The 23,661-nt window shown below is 42.2% G+C and overlaps 1 protein-coding gene across 1 annotated transcript in view; it reads left to right on the top strand.

The window, feature by feature from the left end:
• The first annotated feature begins 3,902 nt into the window (after positions 1–3,902).
• The window catches only part of LOC126426591 (putative sodium-dependent multivitamin transporter), a 103,106-nt gene continuing 83,347 nt past the window's right edge, over positions 3,903–23,661 (top strand). The window contains exon 1 of the mRNA XM_050088485.1: positions 3,903–3,914. Within this exon, the coding sequence (XP_049944442.1) occupies positions 3,903–3,914 (12 nt within the window). The remainder of the gene's footprint in view (positions 3,915–23,661) is intronic.

Genomic DNA, 23,661 nt, shown 5'->3' with positions numbered 1-23,661 from the left:
GTTAATTTTCTTTCGTGCGAACTTTGTTGTAGAACCACTCTCTTATTTTCGTGTGGTAATACAAATTTTTACTTTCTTAAGAATTACGTACATTTAAAGAAAAAATAATATTTACGTGAACTCATATGAACTGGTTAAGAATATTAGGTTGAGAATTGAGTCCTTTAAATCATTCGGCCTTGGCATACAGTTTCCAGATGCAGTGGGTTTTTTTTGTTAAATATTTTTACTGAATTTTATCCCGGCTCTAGCCATAGAACACAAGATTACCTCTATTAGCAGAAAATGTTTTAATTATTGCCAAGCCGACATTTATCACTGATCAAACCTACTTCATTACACATTTAAGATATTTTGAAAGAACCAAACTGTTTAAATTTCAATGTTAACTAACATTAGCTATCCGCCTACGAATGCACAAACGTATAATTAATTAAAATTTTATCAGCCACAGGATCACTGAAAAAGAAGAACAATTTCTTAATTCACTATTGATTTTTATGCTTCTGTTCCCGATTTACGGGTTTGATAATTTTTTAAATGTGCCGCCTATTGTTGGTCGCGGCACAGCCCAGCAACACCGCTAAAAAATGCTGAAAAATTCTTAAAGAAATTTTATAGATGACGTGGGCAAGCTAATTTACATAAATAATTCACACTTTTGATAAACTCTAATATATTTAGAGCAAACAACAATACAACTCACATTAATTCGTAACGCATCGTCTAATGGCGGCTAAGTCCAGACAGAGACAAAAGAAGTCTACCCATTCGTAAAAAACTCTTTCACAGTGTCCTACCGCAATGACTTCTGAACAGAGAAGACCAAAGAATACATAATGCATTGTGCTTAAATAGTATTGCTGACTATTAACATTTCTTTGCAAATTGACGATATTATTCTCTTCCGACAACATTTTATATATATCTCTGCTATCGCAAATACTGACACATTTTACAATCACATAATAAATACAGAAAAATTCCTATCCTAAATACAGAGAAATATTACAACAAAAAATATAAGGAGAATAACAAATGTCTTTTACACCACATTCAGTAATATTTTTGTTCAATAATTACGATATATACAACTTGCCCAAAGCGGCGTATATGGTACAAATAAACTCTTGTTCTTTAATAATGTGAGTTTGCCAGGGAACGTTACATTGCCCCCTGGCAGCATTTGGCAAAGAGTTTTTACACTTTGACACAATGGTGCCAGTAACGTTCTTTACACTTGTATATTTTACGGAATGGCTCTTTTATTTAGTCCCAGGGTTATATAAGTTCAAGGCTCCCCCATTTGGGCGTAGGCAAACAGAAAACCTGGGCAAAACTGTGCCGGAGCCCAGCCATCCCAGTTGGTTCATGGTCAATATTGCCTCTTTAACAGTTATTCATTTGAATTAAATTTGCAGTTCGTCACAAACGGTTACACAATTACACAATATCACAGTCACATACAGTTCGACTGAAGTTTTTTGTGTGTGATACTATTATTCTTGTGATACACTACAAGGTCACTTGTCCTACGTAGTAAATGTTCAATGTTTATCGAAATGAAGTCATTGACATGTTATTCAGTTTATGTGAACATAAAAAAAAATCAATAATGCTGCATTTGGTGAGCGGTGCGGAGTGATTGTTGAGCGGCGCTCGGCGCGGCGCGCTGACTCCGTGTAGGTCACCGCCCCCGGCGTTGACAGCTACGGCGCGGAGGGGCGTGGCTGTCTGTCTGGTCTGCTACGGGCTGCTGCGGCCGCTGCATAGCTGATGTAGCCGGATGCGCGTTGGATATCCGCTCGCCCGTGCGACGTCTTCTTGCAGTGCTCCAGGAAACATGCAACAAGTTCAGAAACAGTGTACTATCCTTATAGGCATTTTTCCTGCTGTGGGAAAGAACGCACACAGTTAGTGGCAGTTATTACTCAGTAGGCCTTCACTAGTCTGGTTTGCACAATGTTTCGTTGTCACAGTAACACGTTTTATGGGCATACAATATTTTTCACCATGTCATGACTTGTCATTAGTCACACGCAAGTTTTCACCTTTGGACAAAATGTATCTCTGTAGTCAATGCGCTTTCTTAGCGTCCCTTGACACACAAAGAGTTAAAGTTTGACACTAGCTTGATCCACCGTCCGTTATCGGTTCACTGTTCGTGTCGTGCTAGTTCCTTGTCCATTTGCACACACGGCGATGATACAGTTTTTTATCACTTATACACAACTACTCCGTGACGTATTGCTGCAGGTTTAACGGTCACTGTCTGTCTCTGCCGCACAATACTGCACTTTTGTTTAAGTTCCTTTATTTTTATTTACAATGTCTGCTGTGCAAATTATTTTTTTTTTTTTTTTTTTTTTTTTTTTTTTGTAATAGCACATTCGTAACTCTTTACCAAGGTGTGATATTTGCGTACATGGTAACAAAATATTAAAATTTGGTATTAGTTTGCCCAAAAGTCATCTATATTCGTGTTCGAGTAGATTTTATTTGTGCATTCCAGCCGGATTCAGGCATATTGTTCAATAACTCCTTTGAACTCATGTCACACTTTACTATCAACGTCCTACGTAACTACAGTGTAGTCTCTGTAGGCAAAAATTGACTTGGACTGTATCTGGCTAGCTCTTTTTTACTGTTTGAATCTGCACATGCTTCAATTGAAGTTTCTTTGTGCGTAACTTTGCATTACATAAATTTGCAACAAGTTTGCCTCCCGTGGTGCCCTCGGGTCACTACTGGGTGCATTATTTTCTCTAATAACATTGGTGAGATAATAAAGTTCTCAGGGCCTCATATTATTGATATTATTCTGGGTTCGAATCTTTCAATCTGACAGCTACACATATCTACATACATACACATAATAGAAAAGATTGTGCCAAGAAATATTTCAAATTTGGGCACATAGAAAATTATGTAGTACACTAACTAATCATTACTAAAATGTTCTTTTTGATTGAACTCTGTCACAGCTTAACACTACAAATAATTGCACTAATCAGATTATCTGTGCAAACATTTATAGCATGTTCTAGATAACACAAATTAAAAGAGTACATAACACAAATATCCATACACATGAGAAAGTCAGTCATATTCTTATAACTAAACACTTCTACACTAGTACATTATCTCTAAAGATCACACATCATTAATGTTCATTATTTACAAACGAATGGTGTCCACATATGACTATTAGTCTTTTACTGTAGGAATGCTTTTACATCCTTACACGGATACAGTCCCCGTACTCTCCCTGAGTGGGGATCTGCTAAGAGATAGCTACACTCATGTGGCACACTTACTACTCTAAAAGGTCCACTGTACACCAGTTGCCACTTGCTATTCTGTTTCAAGGATGCCGAGGACTTAGGATGATTGCGTAAGAGTACCAAGTCCCCAACACTAAATTTTTGGTTATTCGTCACATGTCGATTATATTTTTCTTCCCTCTTTTAGCGCACCTGGTAAGGTTGCATCCTGCTTTTCTTATCTTGTGTGCTTATATACAATGTATAACCTGAAAAATTTATTTAACTCTCCAAATGTTCGTAAAAAAACTTTTTCCTTCTTGGGCCAAGGAATGGAGTATGAGGCTCGACAGTAATTTTTGTGAGGCTTCACCTCGATATTGTACTGATATCCCTTAACAATTCCTGGTCGTTCAGAAAATACATCTGCATAATTAAATAATAACTGCACCAAATCCTGTTGTTGCATTGAATTCAAATTTTCGGACTGTGATACTTTGTTCACAAGTGCGTCCACATTTGCTTTTAATTGATCACCTTGTACGTCAGGATAATAGAGATTCTGTCCTAGACAATGATTGTCTAAATGTAGTATCGACTGATTCCTACACTTTATGTTAATAGCCCCCCCCATGAACCATGGACCTTGCCGTTGGTGGGGAGGCTTGCGTGCCTCAGCGATACAGATAGCCGTACCGTAGGTACAACCACAACGGAGGGGTATCTGTTGAGAGGCCAGACAAACGTGTGGTTCCTGAAGAGGGGCAGCAGCCTTTTCAGTAGTTGCAAGGGCAACAGTCTGGATGATTGACTGATCTGGCCTTGTAACAATAACCAAAACGGCCTTGCTGTGCTGGTACTGCGAACGGCTGAAAGCAAGGGGAAACTACGGCCGTAATTTTTCCCGAGGGCATGCAGCTTTACTGTATGATTAAATGATGATGGCGTCCTCTTGGGTAAAATATTCCGGAGGTAAAATAGTCCCCCATTCGGATCTCCGGGCGGGGACTACTCAAGAGGATGTCGTTATCAGGAGAAAGAAAACTGGCGTTCTACGGATCGGAGCGTGGAATGTCAGATCCCTTAATCGGGCAGGTAGGTTAGAAAATTTAAAAAGGGAAATGGATAGGTTAAAGTTAGATATAGTGGGGATTAGTGAAGTTCGGTGGCAGGAGGAACAAGACTTCTGGTCAGGTGACTACAGGGTTATAAACACAAAATCAAATAGGGGTAATGCAGGAGTAGGTTTAATAATGAATAGGAAAATAGGAATGCGGGTAAGCTACTACAAACAGCATAGTGAACGCATTATTGTGGCCAAGATAGATACGAAGCCCACACCTACTACAGTAGTACAAGTTTATATGCCAACTAGCTCTGCAGATGACGAAGAAATTGAAGAAATGTATGATGAAATAAAAGAAATTATTCAGATAGTGAAGGGAGACGAAAATTTAATAGTCATGGGTGACTGGAATTCGAGTGTAGGAAAAGGGAGAGAAGGAAACGTAGTAGGTGAATATGGATTGGGTGGAAGAAATGAAAGAGGAAGCCGCCTGATAGAATTTTGCACAGAGCACAACATAATCATAGCTAACACTTGGTTTAAGAATCATGATAGAAGGTTGTATACATGGAAGAACCCTGGAGATACTAAAAGGTATCAGATAGATTATATAATGGTAAGACAGAGATTTAGGAACCAGGTTTTAAATTGTAAGACATTTCCAGGGGCAGATGGGGACTCTGACCACAATCTGTTGGTTATGACCTGTAGATTAAAACTGAAGAAACTGCAAAAAGGTGGGAATTTAAGGAGATGGGACCTGGATAAACTGACTAAACCAGAGGTTGTACAGAGTTTCAGGGAGAGCATAAGGGAACAATTGAAAGGAATGAGGGAAAGAAATACAGTAGAAGAAGAATGGGTAGCTCTGAGGGATGAAGTAGTGAAGGCAGCAGACGATCAAGTAGGTAAAAAGAAGAGGGTTAGTAGAAATCCTTGGGTAACAGAAGAAATATTGAATTTAATTGATGAAAGGAGAAAATATAAAAATGCAGTAAATGAAGCAGGCAAAAAGGAATACAAACGTCTCAAAAATGAGATCGACAGGAAGTGCAAACTGGCTAAGCAGGGATGGCTAGAGGACAAATGTAAGGATGTAGAGGCTTATCTCACTAGGGGTAAGATAGATACTGCCTACAGGAAAATTAAAGAGACCTTTGGAGATAAGAGAACCACATGTATGAACATCAAGAGCTCAGATGGAAACCCAGTTCTAAGCAAAGAAGGGAAAGCAGAAAGGTGGAAGGAGTATGTAGAGGGTCTATACAAGGGCGATGCACTTGAGGACAATATTATGGAAATGGAAGAGGGTGTAGATGAAGATGAAATGGGAGATACGATACTGCGTGAAGAGTTTGACAGAGCACTGAAGGACCTGAGTCGAAACAAGGCCCCCGGAGTAGACAAAATTCCATTGGAACTACTGACGGCCTTGGGAGAGCCAGTCCTGACAAAACTCTACCATCTGGTGAGCAAGATGTACGAAACAGGCGAAATACCCTCAGACTTCAAGAAGAATATAATAATTCCAATCCCAAAGAAAGCAGGTGTTGACAGATGTGAAAATTACCGAACCATCAGTTTAATAAGCCACAGCTGCAAAGTACTAACACGAATTCTTTACAGACGAATGGAAAAACTAGTAGAAGCCGACCTCGGGGAAGATCAGTTTGGATTCCGTAGAAATACTGGAACACGTGAGGCAATACTGACCTTACGACTTATCTTAGAAGAAAGATTAAGGAAAGGCAAACCTACGTTTCTAGCATTTGTAGACTTAGAGAAAGCTTTTGACAATGTTGACTGGAATACTCTCTTTCAAATTCTAAAGGTGGCAGGGGTAAAATACAGGGAGCGAAAGGCTATTTACAACTTGTACAGAAACCAGATGGCAGTTATAAGAGTCGAGGGACATGAAAGGGAAGCAGTGGTTGGGAAGGGAGTGAGACAGGGTTGTAGCCTCTCCCCGATGTTATTCAATCTCTATATTGAGCAAGCAGTAAAGGAAACAAAAGAAAAATTTGGAGTAGGTATTAAAATCCATGGAGAAGAAATAAAAACTTTGAGGTTCGCCGATGACATTGTAATTCTGTCAGAGACAGCAAAGGACTTGGAAGAGCAGTTGAACGGAATGGATGGTGTCTTGAAGGGAGGATATAAGATGAACATCAACAAAAGCAAAACGAGGATAATGGAATGTAGTCGAGTTAAGTCGGGTGATGCTGAGGGTATTAGATTAGGAAATGAGACACTTAAAGTAGTAAAGGAGTTTTGCTATTTGGGGAGCAAAATAACTGATGATGGACGAAGTAGAGAGGATATAAAATGTAGACTGGCAATGGCAAGGAAAGCGTTTCTGAAGAAGAGAAATTTGTTAACATCGAGTATAGATTTAAGTGTCAGGAAGTTATTTCTGAAAGTATTTGTATGGAGTGTAGCCATGTATGGAAGTGGAACATGGACGGTAAATACTTTGGACAAGAAGAGAATAGAAGCTTTTGAAATGTGGTGCTACAGAAGAATGCTGAAGATTAGATGGGTAGATCACATAACTAATGATGAAGTATTGAATAGGATTGGGGAGAAGAGAAGTTTGTGGCACAACTTGACCAGAAGAAGGGATCGGTTGGTAGGACATGTTCTGAGGCATCAAGGGATCACCAATTTAGTATTGGAGGGCAGCGTGGCGGGTAAAAATCATAGGGGGAGACCAAGAGATGAATACACTAAGCAGATTCAGAAGGATGTAGGTTGCAGTAGGTACTGGGAGATGAAGAAGCTTGCACAGGATAGAGTAGCATGGAGAGCTGCATCAAACCAGTCTCAGGACTGAAGACCACAACAACAACAACATGTTAATAGCATTACAATTAGGTACAGGTACCTCTTCAGATCTGAGCATGGACAATTCTATTCTCCTACCAGCATTCATCAAACTTAATTTTCCCCGAGAAAGGTCGATTATTGCGTCCCTTTCTCTCAAAAAATCTACCCCCAAAATGCAGGCTACCTTTAAACCCTTTACTACCAGGAATGAGCACGCTATGGCTTCATCCCCTAAATACATCTCTACCCGCACTTGGAGTTTAATTATTTGTCGCTGTGCACTTATGGCTCCAGTGACTTTACAATTATTCACGGGAAAAGTCAGCATACGCCTTTCCTTCCCCAGTACTTTGAATAAGTCCATACTCATAACACTGACAGTAGCACCTGTATCTACGACCGCTTGCACATCAATATTGTTAATTTTGATCTCCATTATCGCTTGTACTTTGTCTTTGTGCTCCTTTATGCACGTGGATGGTTCAGTTATTAATTCATCTCCCATCTGTACCCCGTCATTATACCTAAGGATACAGATGTTGTTCGGTGTTTTGTTCTGTGTCGGGCTGCTCTCACTCCAAACCTCAGCCGACGATGGAGAGCGTATCTCGGCTGCATCTAGTTTGTTGAATTATTGCTAGTGGATGGGCGTGGCTGCTCTGTGTCACTGACCTCCACTATGTGCACGTTGTGTTGCGTCGGCCGCCACGGTTGCGCAATTGGCGCATTTTGTGGTGGCGGTCGGTTATTGTCATATCTATCACTGTTTTGCCGGTCCGGACTGGGCCTCTGGTTCTGCGGCCAAGTTCGGTTTGCATCATTATAAGTATTAGTGTTGCTCGGCCCCCTGGCATTTTTCCATCTATTATTGCTTGGTGGGCCTGTCTCATACCGGTCATCGAACCTCCTGTTCCGGTCATTATTCACCGGCGGACTATTGCCGTTCCGGTCTCTACCTCTATTCCCGTTTTGTACATAATCTTGTCTCCTATTGTTACCTCCGCCGTTTCCATTATTTGGTGGGGGCGTGTTATTTCGACCATTTCTGTAACCGTTTCCGTTACTTCTAGCCTGTTCAGAGGCTGCCTTAACATCCTCCTGAATCAGGTCAATTGAGTCCAGAACAGACAAGAAATGTTCCATATCATTTTCAGGCACGTGTATAAGTTTTTCCTTTACATGTATTGGCAAGTGTGATTTCAAAAGTCTGATCAAATCCCGGGATGAAATCTGTTCGTCCCAGTAACGGGTCTTATTAATGTACTTCTCGAAATATTTTCGCAAATTGCCTAGTCGTGGAGAATACGGCTCTGGATTATATACCTCCTTCCGTAATCTCTCCAGAATACATGTTGACCAATATTTGGCCAAGAATGCCTTTTCAAATTGCTCATATGTGTCGCAACTGTCAGCTGCTTCGGTTGCCCATAATGCAGCATCTCCTTGTATGTAAGACATAACGAACTGTATTTTCTGTGTATGACTCCAAACGCTAGGCAAAATGTTTCTAAATCCCTTGATAAACACTACAGGGTGAACAGATTTCTTCTCCGTTGTAAAGATCTGAAACTGTCGGTTTCTAATCAGGCTTTCTTCAATCACTATTTTGGGGCGACATTTATTTGTTTCGCTAACATTGGTTGCCTGTTCTGTCTCTCAGTCGCAATTTTTTACTGCAGTATTTATAAGCCTATCATTGTTGGACCTGGCTGGCGTGACATACGCCTGGTCGTGCCGCAAGCTGATTTCTAGCTCGGCAAGACGACGGTTGACATTCCGCTGCCACAGCGGAATGTCAGTGTGTAACACCTTTTTTTAGGTCCTGCATTTCCGCATTTGAGCCCACATCTTTGGCTTCAATCGCGGCGTGCACTTTCTCGTCTATTTTTTTATAAATTCGTTTTCAATTTCGTGCACTTGTTCGGACATTTTGTGCTCAATTACTTGATTTGTGTCAATTTCTAATTGTTCCACCCTGTTAGTCAGTACACTGATTTCTTCTACGATACTGGCGTTAGCCACTTGGATGCTATCTACTCTTTCGCTTAGTTCTTGCACCGTTTTGGGTATGGTTTCATAGTTTTGTTTCAAACTAACTATCTCACTTTGCATAGCTTCCAAGGATTGCATTAACTGCAAGTCTCTCTCATGCAGGCGTCGATCACGCTCTGCTTGTTTAGCATCACGTTCTCTATCACGCTCTGCTTGTTTAGCATCACGTTCTCTTTCGCGTTCTGCTTGCATACGTACAAATTCAGCCTGGAAATTGAGCATGCGCTCGAACATAACTCTTAATGATTGCACTTCTGACACCTCACCACTCTCTGGTCCATGTCCAGTGCTTGCGGGTGGCACAGCATTTCCGCTATCAACTGAAACACTGGCTGGCAGTGGCAACATTTCTTGCCCTTCTGCCCCCAGATTCTCACATTGTACTTCCTGAACTACGTCACTAACATTACTTTGTGTCCCACTTTCTAACTCGGTATCACTACTTACTGACTGTTGTTCATTATCCATGTTGATATCCTTCTGACTACGCAATCTAACCATAGTAAACAAAAGAAATAAAATCTGAACTAAATATCCTAACACTCAGGTTTCACTGACATAATCACACAAGAAATGGTCATTTGTTAAAACACACTTATTATATACTACAATGACTAACTACTCAAATGTCCTGTTATTTTAAAACAAAGCACTAACAACAAGCACACCACTAATGATCCGAGAACACTGCACTGAGGCTACTGTACTACCCACAGGACAACTACACTGTAGCTTTACCTTTTCGTGATCTATCTTGGGTGCAGCTGTTCCCTGATGTTGTGGTAGGTAATTAATTTTTCGAAATAATGAGCTCTCTTCTTCAGCTTGCCTCTGGGTATATAGTGTTCTCATGCAAAAAAATCATATACAGGTATTACCACACAATATTGGTTATGCAATACATACAATATATGGAAAAATTATTAAATGTTCTCCAACAAAGTTCGACTATAATAATTCCCTAGTTATCTCATGGGTATTTAGTGGCCACTGCATATTCGTGCCCCACGTTGGGCGCCAATTTAACGAAATTGCTGTTTAAATTTCGTTAAAGAATAAAATTTGCTTTTAAGTTAATTTTCTTTACCTTACTTTCTTTGCGTGCGAACTTTGTTGTAGAACCTCTCTCTTATTTACGTGTGGTAATAAAAATTTTCACTTTCAAAAGAATTACGTACATTTAAAAATTACGTGAACTCATATTAACTGATTAAGAATATTTGGTTGAAAATTAAATTCTTTACATCATTCGGCCTTGGCACACATTTTCTAAATGCAGTGGATTTTTTGTTAAATATTTTTACTGAATTCTTTCCCGGCGTTAGCTTTTGGACACAAGATTATCACTATTAGCAGAAAATGGTTAATTATTACCAAGCCGACATTTAATTATCACTGATCAAACCTACTTCGCTATACATTAAAGTTATTTGAAAGAACCAAAATTGTTAAATTTCAATGTTAACTATCCGTCTAAGAATGCACAAATGTGTAACTATTTTTTTAAAATCTCAGTCAGTCTCTGGATCGCTGTAAAAGAAGAACATTCTCTTAGTTCACTGTTAATGTTTATCTATCTGTTCCCGATTTACGGGTTTGGTTGATTTTTCCTTTAGCGGAACAATTTTTTAAATGTGCCGCCGCTGTAAATCGATCGGTCGCGGCACAGCCCAGCAACACCGCTAAAAAATGCTGAAAACTCTTTAAAGAAATATTATAGATGACATGGGCAAGCTAATTTACATTAATAATACACACTTTTTATAAATTCTGATATATTTAGATCAAGCAATAATTCAACTCACATTAGTTCGTAATTTCTCTTTCAATGGCGGCTAAATCTAGATACAGACAAATGACGTCTACCCATTCACCAAATACATCGACACAGCTTCCTACCGCTTTCAGCTCTAAACGAGGAAGACCAAAGAATACATAGTGCATTGTGGTTTTATAGTATTGCTGACTATTAACATTTCTTTGTAATTTCACGACATTATTTCCCTCTGGCTGAATTTCACATCTCTGTTATCTCAGATATTGACACATTTCGCAATTACATATTTAATATAGAAATATTACCATCCTAAATACAGAGAGAATATTACTACAAAAAATATTACAATAATAACAAATGTCTTTTACACAAAATTCAATAATATTTTTTGTTAAATAATTACATTGTATACAAGTTGCTCAGAGTGGCGTATATGGTACAAATAAATTTTAGTTTGTTAATGTGTGAGTTTGCCAGGGAACGTTACACTTTCATCTCTTTGTGAAACTGGAAGACTCTCTTCGTGGAAAAAAGTTTGAATATGATGACTCTCTTGTGCACGGTCCCAAACAGTGACTCCAACAGGTTGGGCCAGAATTTTACCGTGCGGTTATACAGGTGCTGGTTCCAAGATGGCGTAAGGCAGTTGAGAGGGATGGAAATGATGTGGGGAAATGAAAATATTGTTCCTAAAGGATGTATCTACACACTGTAAAACTTTCAAACATGTACAATAAAAGATGGATTAAAAAAAAAATAGTGGGCATTTCTTTTGGAGTGATCCTCGTACATGTGTTATGGCTGCTAGCCAATGATCGCGTTTGTGTTTGTTCAAAAAAAAAAAAAAAAAAAAAAAAAAAAAAAGAGACTCAAATGCTCTGAGCACTATGGGACTTAACATCTATGGTCATCAGTCCCCTAGAACTTAGAACTAGTTAAACTTAACTAACCTAAGGACATCAAACAACACCCAGTCATCCCTGACCCCGCCGGGAGTCGAACCCGGGAACCCGGGCGCGGGAAGCGAGAACGCTACCGCACGACCACGAGCTGCGGACTTGTGTTTGTTTACAGCAGGTTTATTCTTATGATCTACAAAGTGCAGTGGAAACGTGTGGAGGCCACGCCTTTTCCGAAAGTGCAGAGATTGTTTTCGATGATTCAGAGACAATGGTTTTGAGTTGAATGACAAAAGACGTCCCAGTCGGTGTGGTTACAGTGAGTTGCTGCGGCCGAGTCCGGGGGCGAATGCTGAATGCTACAAAGTGCAGTTGCTCGATTTAAATCGTGCACTTAGAGAAGTGACAGTCATAGAGCTCCCTGGCGGTGCCAAACGACATGTTGCAAGCAGAGTGAAGGAAACCTTGAACTGACTACAATGGGATAGCTTGCTCCCACACGCCATATTCACCAGAGGGCGCCCGTTCCTATTACTTCGTGTTTTCGCCCGTACAGCAGGGCCTCTCTGAACAACACATACGAGGCACATTTCATGAATAACGCCCGCTAATAGTTCTTCAATATAGTGTCCCTGCTTCTCTACGACTAACAAGGGGAACCTCCATACTGTAAATCACGGATTTTGATGCGCTTCAACTGGGTTGTAGAGGCACTTACCCTGAGTACCTGGCTACCCGGTTTTTTAGCGACGTGCCTTGGTTTTTGAGAAAATCGATTTTGAAGTTCATTGCCCGCTTTGTATACCCGTAAAATTACATATACTCCGACCAAGTCAGTATAGGGCAGCGGTAAAAGTTCACGGCTACCGCGTTGGAGGTACCGTGTTCGAATACTGCTCCCATATTTTTTTTATGTATGTAAGAACCGTCCGGAAAATTTGGTCCAAACGTTCAAAAACGAGTAGACAAATTAACTGGGAAACAGAAATGTAGCCGTATCCTGCGCGAAATCCGGGAAGTTCACGAAACTGGTGTACGAATAATTTTTGCGTTCTGTAATTCTTCCGTACGTGGGATAGAAATTTTTTTTGTACATTATCGATTCGTGGGGAGGGCAAACAGATTCAACTTTATACGATCATCTATTCACTGATGAAAGGAAAGCGATAAAAAAAAAAAGGTTCAAATGGCTCTGACCACAATAGGACTTAACTTCTGAGGTCATCAGTCACCTAGAACTTACAACTACTTAAGCCTAGCTACCCTAAGGACATCACACACATCCATGCCCGAGGCACGATTCGAACCTGCGACCGTAGCGGTCGCGCGGTTCCAGACCGTAGCACCTATAACCGCTCGGCCACCTCGGCCGGCAAAGCGTAAACAATTGACAGGTATGTTGACTATGAAAGTTCAAATGGTTCAAATGGCTTTGAGCACTACGGAACTCAACTGCTGTGGTTATCAGTCCAACTATGCAAGTGGCTCAAAGAGATATATTGTATATCATTGAAACTATATGTAACATTAGGGCACATATGTTTCTGCCTATGTCATGCTGTTGTTAATAGTTTTCTGTGTTTTACTCAAATAACGCATGGTATATCAACATATGTGTGCGCTCTTATTCATAAAACCGTAACACACGGTTGTAATAGGCCATGCAACACATCAGATGTACTGCATACATTCGTAGTCCAGTGGAACAGTGGAAGATGTTTTTAATAGAAATTAACTAATATAAATTACAATAAAATAAATTAAATTACAAGAAAATGTGACAACCATGTCAGAATACATAGTTACTTATGTGTGGTCTATGTCGTATTATGTGTGGTACGACAAACAGCTACCGCAATATTAACGATAAAAAGCATAAAAGAGTTTGTCTTAAAACCCAATTGCATTCCCGAAGTAAACCAATGCAATCGTACTATAAAATCATCAAACACCTGGTCGCCGTAGGCACTTCATTAGGACCCTTATGTAGGACAACCCCACACTGCGCTGGGTGGATTAATGCAATGGGGCCTGAAGATGGCATCAATGTAATGCCGGAACTGGTAGCACATAGAAGTTCATAAAATAAAATAAATTTCTACAATACATTCGACTGTTGGTAAATTTTTGCATCAAGAAGTTCATGCTAGCCGTCGTCCCACGATCCATACTGGATCAACGAAGACACTTCGAAATCTTCAATTCTTTTTTTCTCTACTCCTTACTGTCATTCAGCTGCTTCTAGTGTCTCATTTCCTATTCTGAACTCCCTCAGTATCTCCTCGTTTAATCTGACTACATACGATTTCCCTAAGGGTACTTTTGTCGACGTTGATCTTAACCTCTTCTCAAGACGACAAATTGTGTTAAACTGCGCTCCCCATGTCCTATGCCGCCTCTGACAGAATTACCTGCACATTGTCGTCGGCAAACTTTCTTTTACCTGATCTGTAATCCTCTTTCCAGGATCCAATGGCTTGCTTAGCTGCTCACTCGATGTAAAATCGGGAAACATTATGGATAAGCTGCAACATTTTTCCTTCTCAACCATTGCGTCTCTTCAGTGTCTTTGACTTCATGCGGCACTATGGTTTCTATAATTTTTGTTAACAAATATTTTAAAATAATCATTAAACGGTTCTCTGAAAATCTACACTCCCTGAATTTTGAGAATACACAGTATATTAATTTTTGTTCTACAAATGGTCATACCAACACTTTGTACAACAGGTAGTCATGCCGACAATTGATGTAGCACGTGAACAGGAATCAGTAAACGGAATAAAACCCTTCAAATTTTTGGGTGTACATACTCGCGAAAACATGACCCCGCAAAAAACACATTACTGAACAGATCAAACAATTAAGGGCAGCTACTTTTGATCTTCGTTTAATTTATAGTCTTGTAAACAAACGAATCAGTTTCCTAATATATTCTGTATATTTCCACTCTTATGGAATAATTTTCCGGATTAGCTCTTCACTTAGAAGGTAATGATTATGCAGAAAGAGCAGTAAGAGCAATATATGGTGTTCATCCACAGCTATCTTGTAGGCATGTCTTCAAAGAGTTATGCACTTTAACTGCAGCTGCGGGATGAGTCAAAAGGCATGTCCCATGGGACAAATATGGTGAATCAGAACTCCACTGAAAAACGTTCAGGGATCTAAAACACGAAAAACAGTCCAATGAACAAGGGCTCTAAAATGCATAGCGTAGCCACATCTACAAATTAATTTTTGGTGTGAATGTAAAGTGACTTATTATCCAACTGACGCATGAAAAAAAAGAAAGAAAGAAAAAAGAAACAACTAACAGTAGAAAAAAAATGCATCTTAATCGCCCATTATTAAAGCTTTCAGTGACTCAGAAAGGAATTCCAAAATGTTTTTATCATTTGCCCAATAACATAAAGGTCTGACACGTAGCAAAGCAAGTTCAAAATCTAACTCAGAACACTTTCTCCTGGAAAAATCCTTCTGTTCCATAGGCCAGCTTTGGTTTAAAAAATTTTTGGTCTCTAAAAAAAAAGGTTCGTTTTTTAAGTGGTGTTTCATGCACAGGACTGAGAAACAAATATGTTAATTGTCTTAATGCTGATCATTAAAATCGTTCAAACTGAGTACCAGTCTGTTTTATTTAATCGTATGGCTACGGCCTTCCGTCGGGCAGACCGTTCTCCGGGTGCCGATCTTTCAGTTTGACGTCACTTCGGCGACCTGCATTCCATGAGGATCATAGGATGATGATGAGGACAGCACAACACCCAGTCCCTGGACGGAGTAAATTCTCCGACCCAGCCGGGAATCGAACCCGGGTCCAGAGGATTGACAGCTACCGGGGGGGGGGGGGGGGGCGGACTACCAGTCTGTAACACGCAACTAATAACCTAACATTCGCTCTTTGCACTTTATTCCTGTTTCCTTCAAAATTTCAAAGAGCGTATTCTACTCATCATAAACTATGCGATCAAAAGTATTTCGGACACCCCCCCCCCAAAAAAAACATAGGTTTTTCATATTAGGTGCATTGTGCTGCCACCTGCTGCCAGGTGCTCCATATCAGCGACCTCAGTAGTCATTAGACATCGTGAGAGAGCAGAATGGGGCGCTCCGTGGAACTCACGGACTTCGAACGAGATCAGGTGATTGGGTGTCACTTGTGTCATAAGTCTGTACGCGAGACTTCCACACTCCTAAACATCCCTAGTGTGGTGTCAGCGCCAGACACCACACTTGCTAGGTGGCAGCCTTTAAATCGGCCGCGGTCCAGTAGTATACGCCGGACCCGCGTGTCGCCACTGTCAGTAATTGCAGACCAAGCGCCACCACACGGCAGGTCTAGAGAGACGTACTAGCACTCGCCCCAGTTGTACAGCCGACGTTCATAGCAATGGTTCGCTGACAAATACGCTCTCATTTGCAGAGACGATAGTTAGCATAGCCTTCAGCTACATTTACTACGACCTAGCAAGGCGCCATAGCATTTGATAATTAATATTGTGAAGCCTGTACCGTAACGATTAAAGTTAAGTATTACATCATCTACATACTTTATTGGCAATTCTCAAGATATTGTCCTGTTCCAGACCTCACGCCAGTCAGCGTGTAATTAAACGCGTGCATTTCGGCCTCCTCTAGAAAAACAGTGTTGGCTCTTCTGCCAACACTACACCTAGGTCCACTGTTCCCGATGCGATAGTGAAGTGGAAACGCGAAGGGACACGTACAATACAAAACCGTTCAGGCCGACCTCGTCTGTTCACTGAGAGAGACCGCCGAAAGTTGAAGAGGGTCGTAACGTGTAATAGGCAGACATCTATCCAGACCATCACACAGGAACTCCAAACTGCATTAGGATCCACCGCAAGTAATATGAAAGTTATCTGGGAGGTGAGAAAACTTTGAATTCACGATCGAGCGGCTGCTCATAAGCCACACAACACGCCGGTAAATGCCAAAATGTGTAAACGTTAGACGATCGAACAGTGGAAGTTAAGAATGTGGCGATCCGCTGGCAGGGTGTGGGTATGGAGAATGCCCGTGAATGTCATCTGCCAGCGTGTGTAGTGCCAACAGTAAAATTCGGAGGTGGTGGTGTTATGCTGCGGTCGTGTTTTTCATAGAGGGGACTTGCACACTTTGTTTTGCGTGGCACTGTCACAGCACAATCCGCGCCCGGTAGCTGAATGGTCAGCGTGACGGATTGTCGATCCTCTGGGCCCGGGTTCGATTCCCGGCTGGGTCGGGGAATTTTCTCCGCCAATGGTGTTGTGCTGTGTTCATCATCATCATCATCCTATCATCCTCATCGACTGCAGGTCGCCGAAGTGGCGTCAAATTGAAAGACCGGCACCCGGCGAACGGTCTGACCGATGGGATGGGGGGCCCTAGCCATATGATTAAATTACATAAATAAATCACAGCACAGGCCCACATTGATGTCTTAAGCACCTTCTCGCTTCCCACTGCTCAAGACCAATTCGGGGATGGCGATTGCATCTTTCAACACGATCGAGCACCTATTCATAATACACAGCCGGCCGGTGTGGCCGTGCGGTTAAAGGCGCTTCAGTCTGGAACCGCGTGACCGCTACGGTCGCAGGTTCGAATCCTGCCTCGGGCATGGATGTGTGTGATGTCCTTAGGTTAGTTAGGTTTAATTAGTTCTAAGTTCTAGGCGACTGATGACCTCAGAAGTTAAGTCGCATAGTGCTCAGAGCCATTTGAACCATTTGAACCATAATACACGGCCTCTGGCGGAGCGGTTACTCGACAATAACATCCCTGTAATGGACTGGTCTGCACAGAATCCTGACCTGAATCCTGTAGAACACCTCTGGAATGTTTTGGAACCCCAAATTCGTGCCAGCCCTCAGCGACCGACGTCAATACCTGTCCTCAGTGCAGCACTCGGTCAAGAATTGAATGCCATTCCCAAAGAAATCTTCCAACACATGACTGAACGTATGCCTGGGAGTATGGAAACCGTCACAAGTGGGCCAGCACCATATTGGATTCCAGCATTACCGATGGTGGGTGCCACGAACTTGTCAAGGCATTTTCAACCGTGTTGATGTCGGGATAGCAGCTGACAATGACCTCGTTCAGATAGTGATAGGGGCAGTTGACAGTTAAGAGGAACACATTCTGTCTTGCCATTCCTGTCCTCGTCAGCAGCTGTGTTAGTGCAACATTACTCATGAACCTAGCGAGGTGGCGCAGTGGCTAGCACACTGGGCTCGTATTCGGGAGGACGACGGTTCAATCCCGCGTCCGGCCATTCTGATTTAGGTTTTCCGTCATTTCCCTAAATCGCTCCAGGCAAATGCCGGGATGGTTCCTTTGAAAGGGCGCGGCCGACTTCCTTCCCCGTCCTTCCCTAATCCGATGAGACCGATGACCTCGCTGTCTGGTCTCCTCCGCCAAACAACCCAACCCCAACCCAACTCATAGTGGTTGGTGCTGCTATGTTCAAATTAACAGCTGAAGTGTCATCACAGAGCATATTCCCAGGGTATCAAAGTGTCATGCATGTAACTGGTCAACAGGAAGCGGTAGACGCTACAGTGGAGCGAGACTAGATCTGTGGTGCTGTCTTGCTTAAGACAGCAGGAACATTGAGATGTGATTTCGGTCACTCAAACAATCTGAGATGAAAGAGAGTTCAATGCAAAGTGGTATACCTACTCCAACAGGTGTTTAATGCGGTAAATGTAGAATTCAAAACATACAAAAATAATTATTTGCAAAATTGTGTTGCATAGTCTCTAAACGTTAGTCAGTGCTATTTAAGTACAGTGATACTGTGCGTGGTGCTCCCATCATTAACAAATATTCCATTAAAACTGTTGTGTGCCATGCCATATAACTCCTGTACTGATTTCTTGGTTCAAATGGCTCTGAGCACTATGGGACTTAACATCTTAGGTCATCAGTTCCCTAGAACTAAGAACGATGGACCACATGTTTTCTATCGGCGAAAGATCCGGAGAGCGAGTCGGCCAGGGAAGCAATTCAATCTGGTTATTGACGAAGAACCTTTGGACAATGCGTGCCACGTGTGGTCGCGCATTATCCTGTTGAAATATGGCTGTGGCCGAGCCCTGAAGGTAAGGAAGGACAACTGGCTCCAGCACCTCGGATATGTAGCGCCGGCTATTTAAAGTACCGGCAATGCGTACTAGAGGCGTGCGAGAGTAATATCCAATACCGCCCCATACCATAATACCCGGTGCAAGACCAGTGTGGCGGTGCATAATGCAGCTGTCCAGCATCCTCTCTCCTCGGTGTCTCCACACTCGAATCCGACCATCGTGGTGCGTGCCTCGTCAGTAAAGACAACGTCACTCCATTCTGCCGTCCACATCCGTCTGTCATCACACCATTGGCGAAGGAGACGTCTGTGGTTCTGCGTCAATGGTAGACGAAGCAATGGACGTCTTGTGGACCGACCACTCTGCTGTAAACGGCGTCGAATGGTACGCGCAGGCACTGGATGATGCGTTACAGACGCAGTGTGCTGTGCTACGGTTCAGGATGTCACTGAGCGATCCGTCACTGCCATGCGCACAATTTGCCTATCAGCACGTGCAGTAGTGGCACCGAGGTGAATGCGATCGACCACGTCGGTCCGTCGTACCCTCCTGCATCCAACGGTCACATATCCGCATTACAGTTGTTTGGTTTCGTCCAACACGACTAGCGATTTCTCTGTATGATAATCCACAATCTCGGTAAGCCACTATCCTTCCTCTGTCCAACGCGGATACTTGATCAAAAGATGTTCGCTGTTGTCTACGAGGCATAACTGATCGTCTTGTGAAACAACCACAAGGTAAACACACGTGCCGAACGTACACTCGTCGAAATCGCCAAGCCTTAAATGGCGCTATGAGGTGGCGCCACAGGCGCGCGTGATGTGCGTCTGCTATGAAATTCTAATCAGTTGCATATCTCATCGCTGTAAACCCATGGTGTAAATTTCACTTGATTCGGATGCTTCCTTCAGGGTGTTGCATTTACGGTGGCCAGCAGTGTACTTAAACCTAACTAACCTAAGGACATCACACACATCCATGCCCGAGACAGGATTCGAACCTGCGACCGTAGTGGTCGCGCGGTTCCGGACTGAAGCGCCTAGAACCGCACGGCCACCGCGGCCAGCTACTGATTTCTGGTATGTATTTCCGTATACTAGCATTTGGACAGGAACAGGCTTGAACAGTCAGTCTTCTTATTTATAAATCAGACCTTTAAACGGTTCTTTTTAGAGGAGCCGGCCGGGATGGCCAAGCGGTTCTAGGCGTTAGTCTGGAACCGCACGACCACTACGGTCGCAGGTTCGAATCCTGCCTCGGGCATGGATGTATGTGATGTCCTTAGATTAGTAAGGTTTAAGTAGTTCTGAGTTCTAGGGGACTGATGACCTCAGAGGTTAAGTCCCAGAGTGCTCAGAGCCATTTGAACCATTTTTTAGAGGAGAAAGATGTAAACGTTTCTCACAAATGTTATGTACTCGCACATATCCATAATGATAAAAGCAGCTTCACTTAGTTTGTCAGGACGTGTGTTAATTACTAAAGGCCATCCTTTCAAAGTTACCAGTCTTGCATTGTATATTCTGTATTCAGGATGAACTGATCTAATCTCCCTCACACCACACCTGGAACTGTATAGCAATGCTGATTCAGGAGATGAATGACGGAGTATCTTCATTCTGCACAGATTATAAGTAACGTAGAAGACAAACAGTTCGACCCACTGATATACCACCGCAACACCCTCAGATATCCACTACATTAAGAGCGATCTGCTTTCATAACTTCCTTGATACACTGAAGAGCAAAGAAACTGACTAATATCTCAAGTAGTGCTGGAGAGAACTGACACCATGAATCCTGCAGGGCTGTCCATAAATCGGTAAGAGTCGAGGGGGTGGAGATCTCTTCTGAACAGTACATTGTACAGCCTCCCAAATATGTTCAATAATGCTCATGTGTGGGGAGACTGGTGGCCAGCGGTAGAAGAGTGTTCCTGGAGCCACTCTGTAGCAATTCTGGACGTGTGGGGTGTTGCATTGTCCTCCTGGGATTGCCCAAGTCCGTCGGAATGTACAATGGACATGAATGGATGCAGGTGATCATAGAGTATGTTTATGTACGTGTCACCTGTCAGAGTCGTATCTAAACGTATCAGGGAAACCATATCACTCCAATTGCACACGCCCCACACCATTACAGAGCCACCACCAGCTTGACATGCAGGGCCCATGGATTCACAAGGTTGTCCCTGTATACGTCCATCCATTCGACACAGTTTGGAACGAGGCTCGTTTAACCAGGCGACATGTTCCCAGTCATCAACAGTCCAATGTCGGCGTTGATGCGCCCAGGCGAGGCATAAAGCTTTGTGTCGTGCAGTCATCGAGGGTACACAAATGGGACTCTGGCTCTGAAAGCCAGTATCGATGGTGTTTTGTCGAATGGCATGCTGGTACTTGTTGATGGCCCAGCACTGCAATCTGCATCAATTTGCAGAAGGGTTCCAGTTCCGCCACGTTGAACGATTGTCGTCTGTCCCAGAGATGGAAGTCTGACAGAGCCATATCAGGTGAATAAGGTGGGTGCGGCAACAAAAAACTGGTTCAAGTGGCTCTGAGCACTAAGGGACTTAACATCTGAGGTCATCAGGCCCCTAGAACTTAGAACTACTTAAACCTAACTAACCTAAGCACATCACACACATCCTTGCCCGAGGCAGGATTCGAACTTGCGACCGTAGCGGTCGCGCGGTTCCAGACTGAAGCGCCTAGAACCGCTCGGCCACATCGGCCGGTGGTATGGCAACAATTCATACCTTAATTAGTGTAATTTTGCCATGGCAAAGGCATGCGTTTTCTATCCAACGTCAAGAGTCGCGGCGCCCATCTTGCAGATAATTGTTTCATTTCTAATTCTTCTGTTGAAATACTGGGTGATCAAAAAGTCAGTATACATTTGAAAACTGAATAAATCACGGAACAATGTAGATAGAGACGTACAAATTGACACACATGCTTGGAATGACATGGGGTTTTATTAGAACTGAAAAAATACTAAAGTTCAGAAATGTCCGACAGATGGCGCTTCATCTGATCAGAATAGCAACAATTAGCATAACAAAGTAAGACAAAGCAAAGATGATTTTCTTTACAGGAAATGCTCGATATGTCCACCATCATTCCTCAACAATAGCTGTAGTCGAGGAATAATGTTGTGAACAGCACTGTAAAGCATGTCCAGAGTTGTGGTGAGGCATTGGCGTCGGATGTTGTCTTTCAGCATCCCTAGAGATGTCGGTCGATCACGATACACTTGTGACTTCAGGTAACCCCAAAGCCAATAATCGCACGGGCTGAGGTGTGGGAAACTGGGAGGCCAAGCATGACGAAAGTGGCGGCTGAGCACACGGTCATCACCAAACGACGCGCGCAAGAGATCTTTCACGCTCTAACAACCCTACCATAACAATGGTCAAAAATTATGATTGTAGTGTTGCTCACGCTGCTAAATATTGCATTTACAGACAACAAAAAAGTTATATTGTGTGGCAGGTGTCATTAGAGCACAGTTAATAAAGTCATTCCTTGAAATAATGGATAAACTAGACACTCATCTTTTCGTGTTTCCCACGCTGGTCTCGTTGGGAACTCATGGCTCAATTGTCGAAAATCTAGGTAGTGATGATTCCAAGCTCGGATGCAAAGAGGCCTAGGTGATATTATGCGATATTCAAAAGTTTTTTGGATGTGTTTCACAAACCATTCTTGAAGGTTAAACTTTTGCAAGTTAAGACAATGGTGATGTAAAAAAGTAATTAGGACTCCAAATTTAAGTTACACATCTTTTTTTATTACTTTTGTGGCAACATCACTTCACAATATATAAGATATTTGAAAATATCTTCCTCACTGTTAAAGTTCACATTTCATAAACTGACTACAATTTGCGTCTTTTCAACATGACGACCAAGACTTGACTCTCTAATAACAGCTTACACGCCCAAAAATCAGAGTTACAAGTACGTCAAAGACCATAGTGACAAAAGAAAGAGTACACATAAGAATAATATCATTGCAATACAAACATATCGATGAATCAAAGTACCTCTACATTAATGAAATCAAATCTGAATGTTGTCACAGAAATATGTTAACTATTTTACAGAAACACAGTAGAATATTGCTGGTATCGAGACGTTGAGGTAAGGTGCCGTAATGGTTACGTAATTCAAGTACCATTACAACGCGTCTAGCTGTATGGGGTGGTTGTAATAAAACCCCACGTCATTCCAAGCATGTGTGTCAATTTTTACCTCTCTATCTACATTATTCCGTGGTTTATTAAGTTTTCAAATTTATACTGACTTTTGCATCACCCGGTATGATATACCCTTTCGTATGACATCTGGCAAGTGTGAGCAATTTCACCCACTTTCAATCGGCGATCCTCAATGACCAAAGACCATGTTGGAATGATTTCTGGAGTAGTGACACATCTTGGCCGACCACTGCGCGGATCACCATCTAAGTTCTCCCGACCAAATTTAAATTCATTTGCCCACTTGGCAACAGTTGAATATGAAGGAACAGAGTCCCCCAGTGTATTCTGGAAATCGGTATGAATATCCTTTGATTTCATACCTTTCTTTGCGAAGTATTTAACCACTGCTCGAATCTCGATTTTTTTCCACCTTCGCAAGTCACTACGCGGGAACAACAACAGAGCAATGTCACCG

This window comes from Schistocerca serialis, chromosome 11, assembly GCF_023864345.2.
Source record: "Schistocerca serialis cubense isolate TAMUIC-IGC-003099 chromosome 11, iqSchSeri2.2, whole genome shotgun sequence".
Classification (NCBI taxonomy): domain Eukaryota; kingdom Metazoa; phylum Arthropoda; class Insecta; order Orthoptera; family Acrididae; genus Schistocerca; species Schistocerca serialis.
The sequence above is the reverse complement of the archived record's forward strand: the minus strand, read 5'-3'. Positions and strand labels throughout refer to the sequence as shown.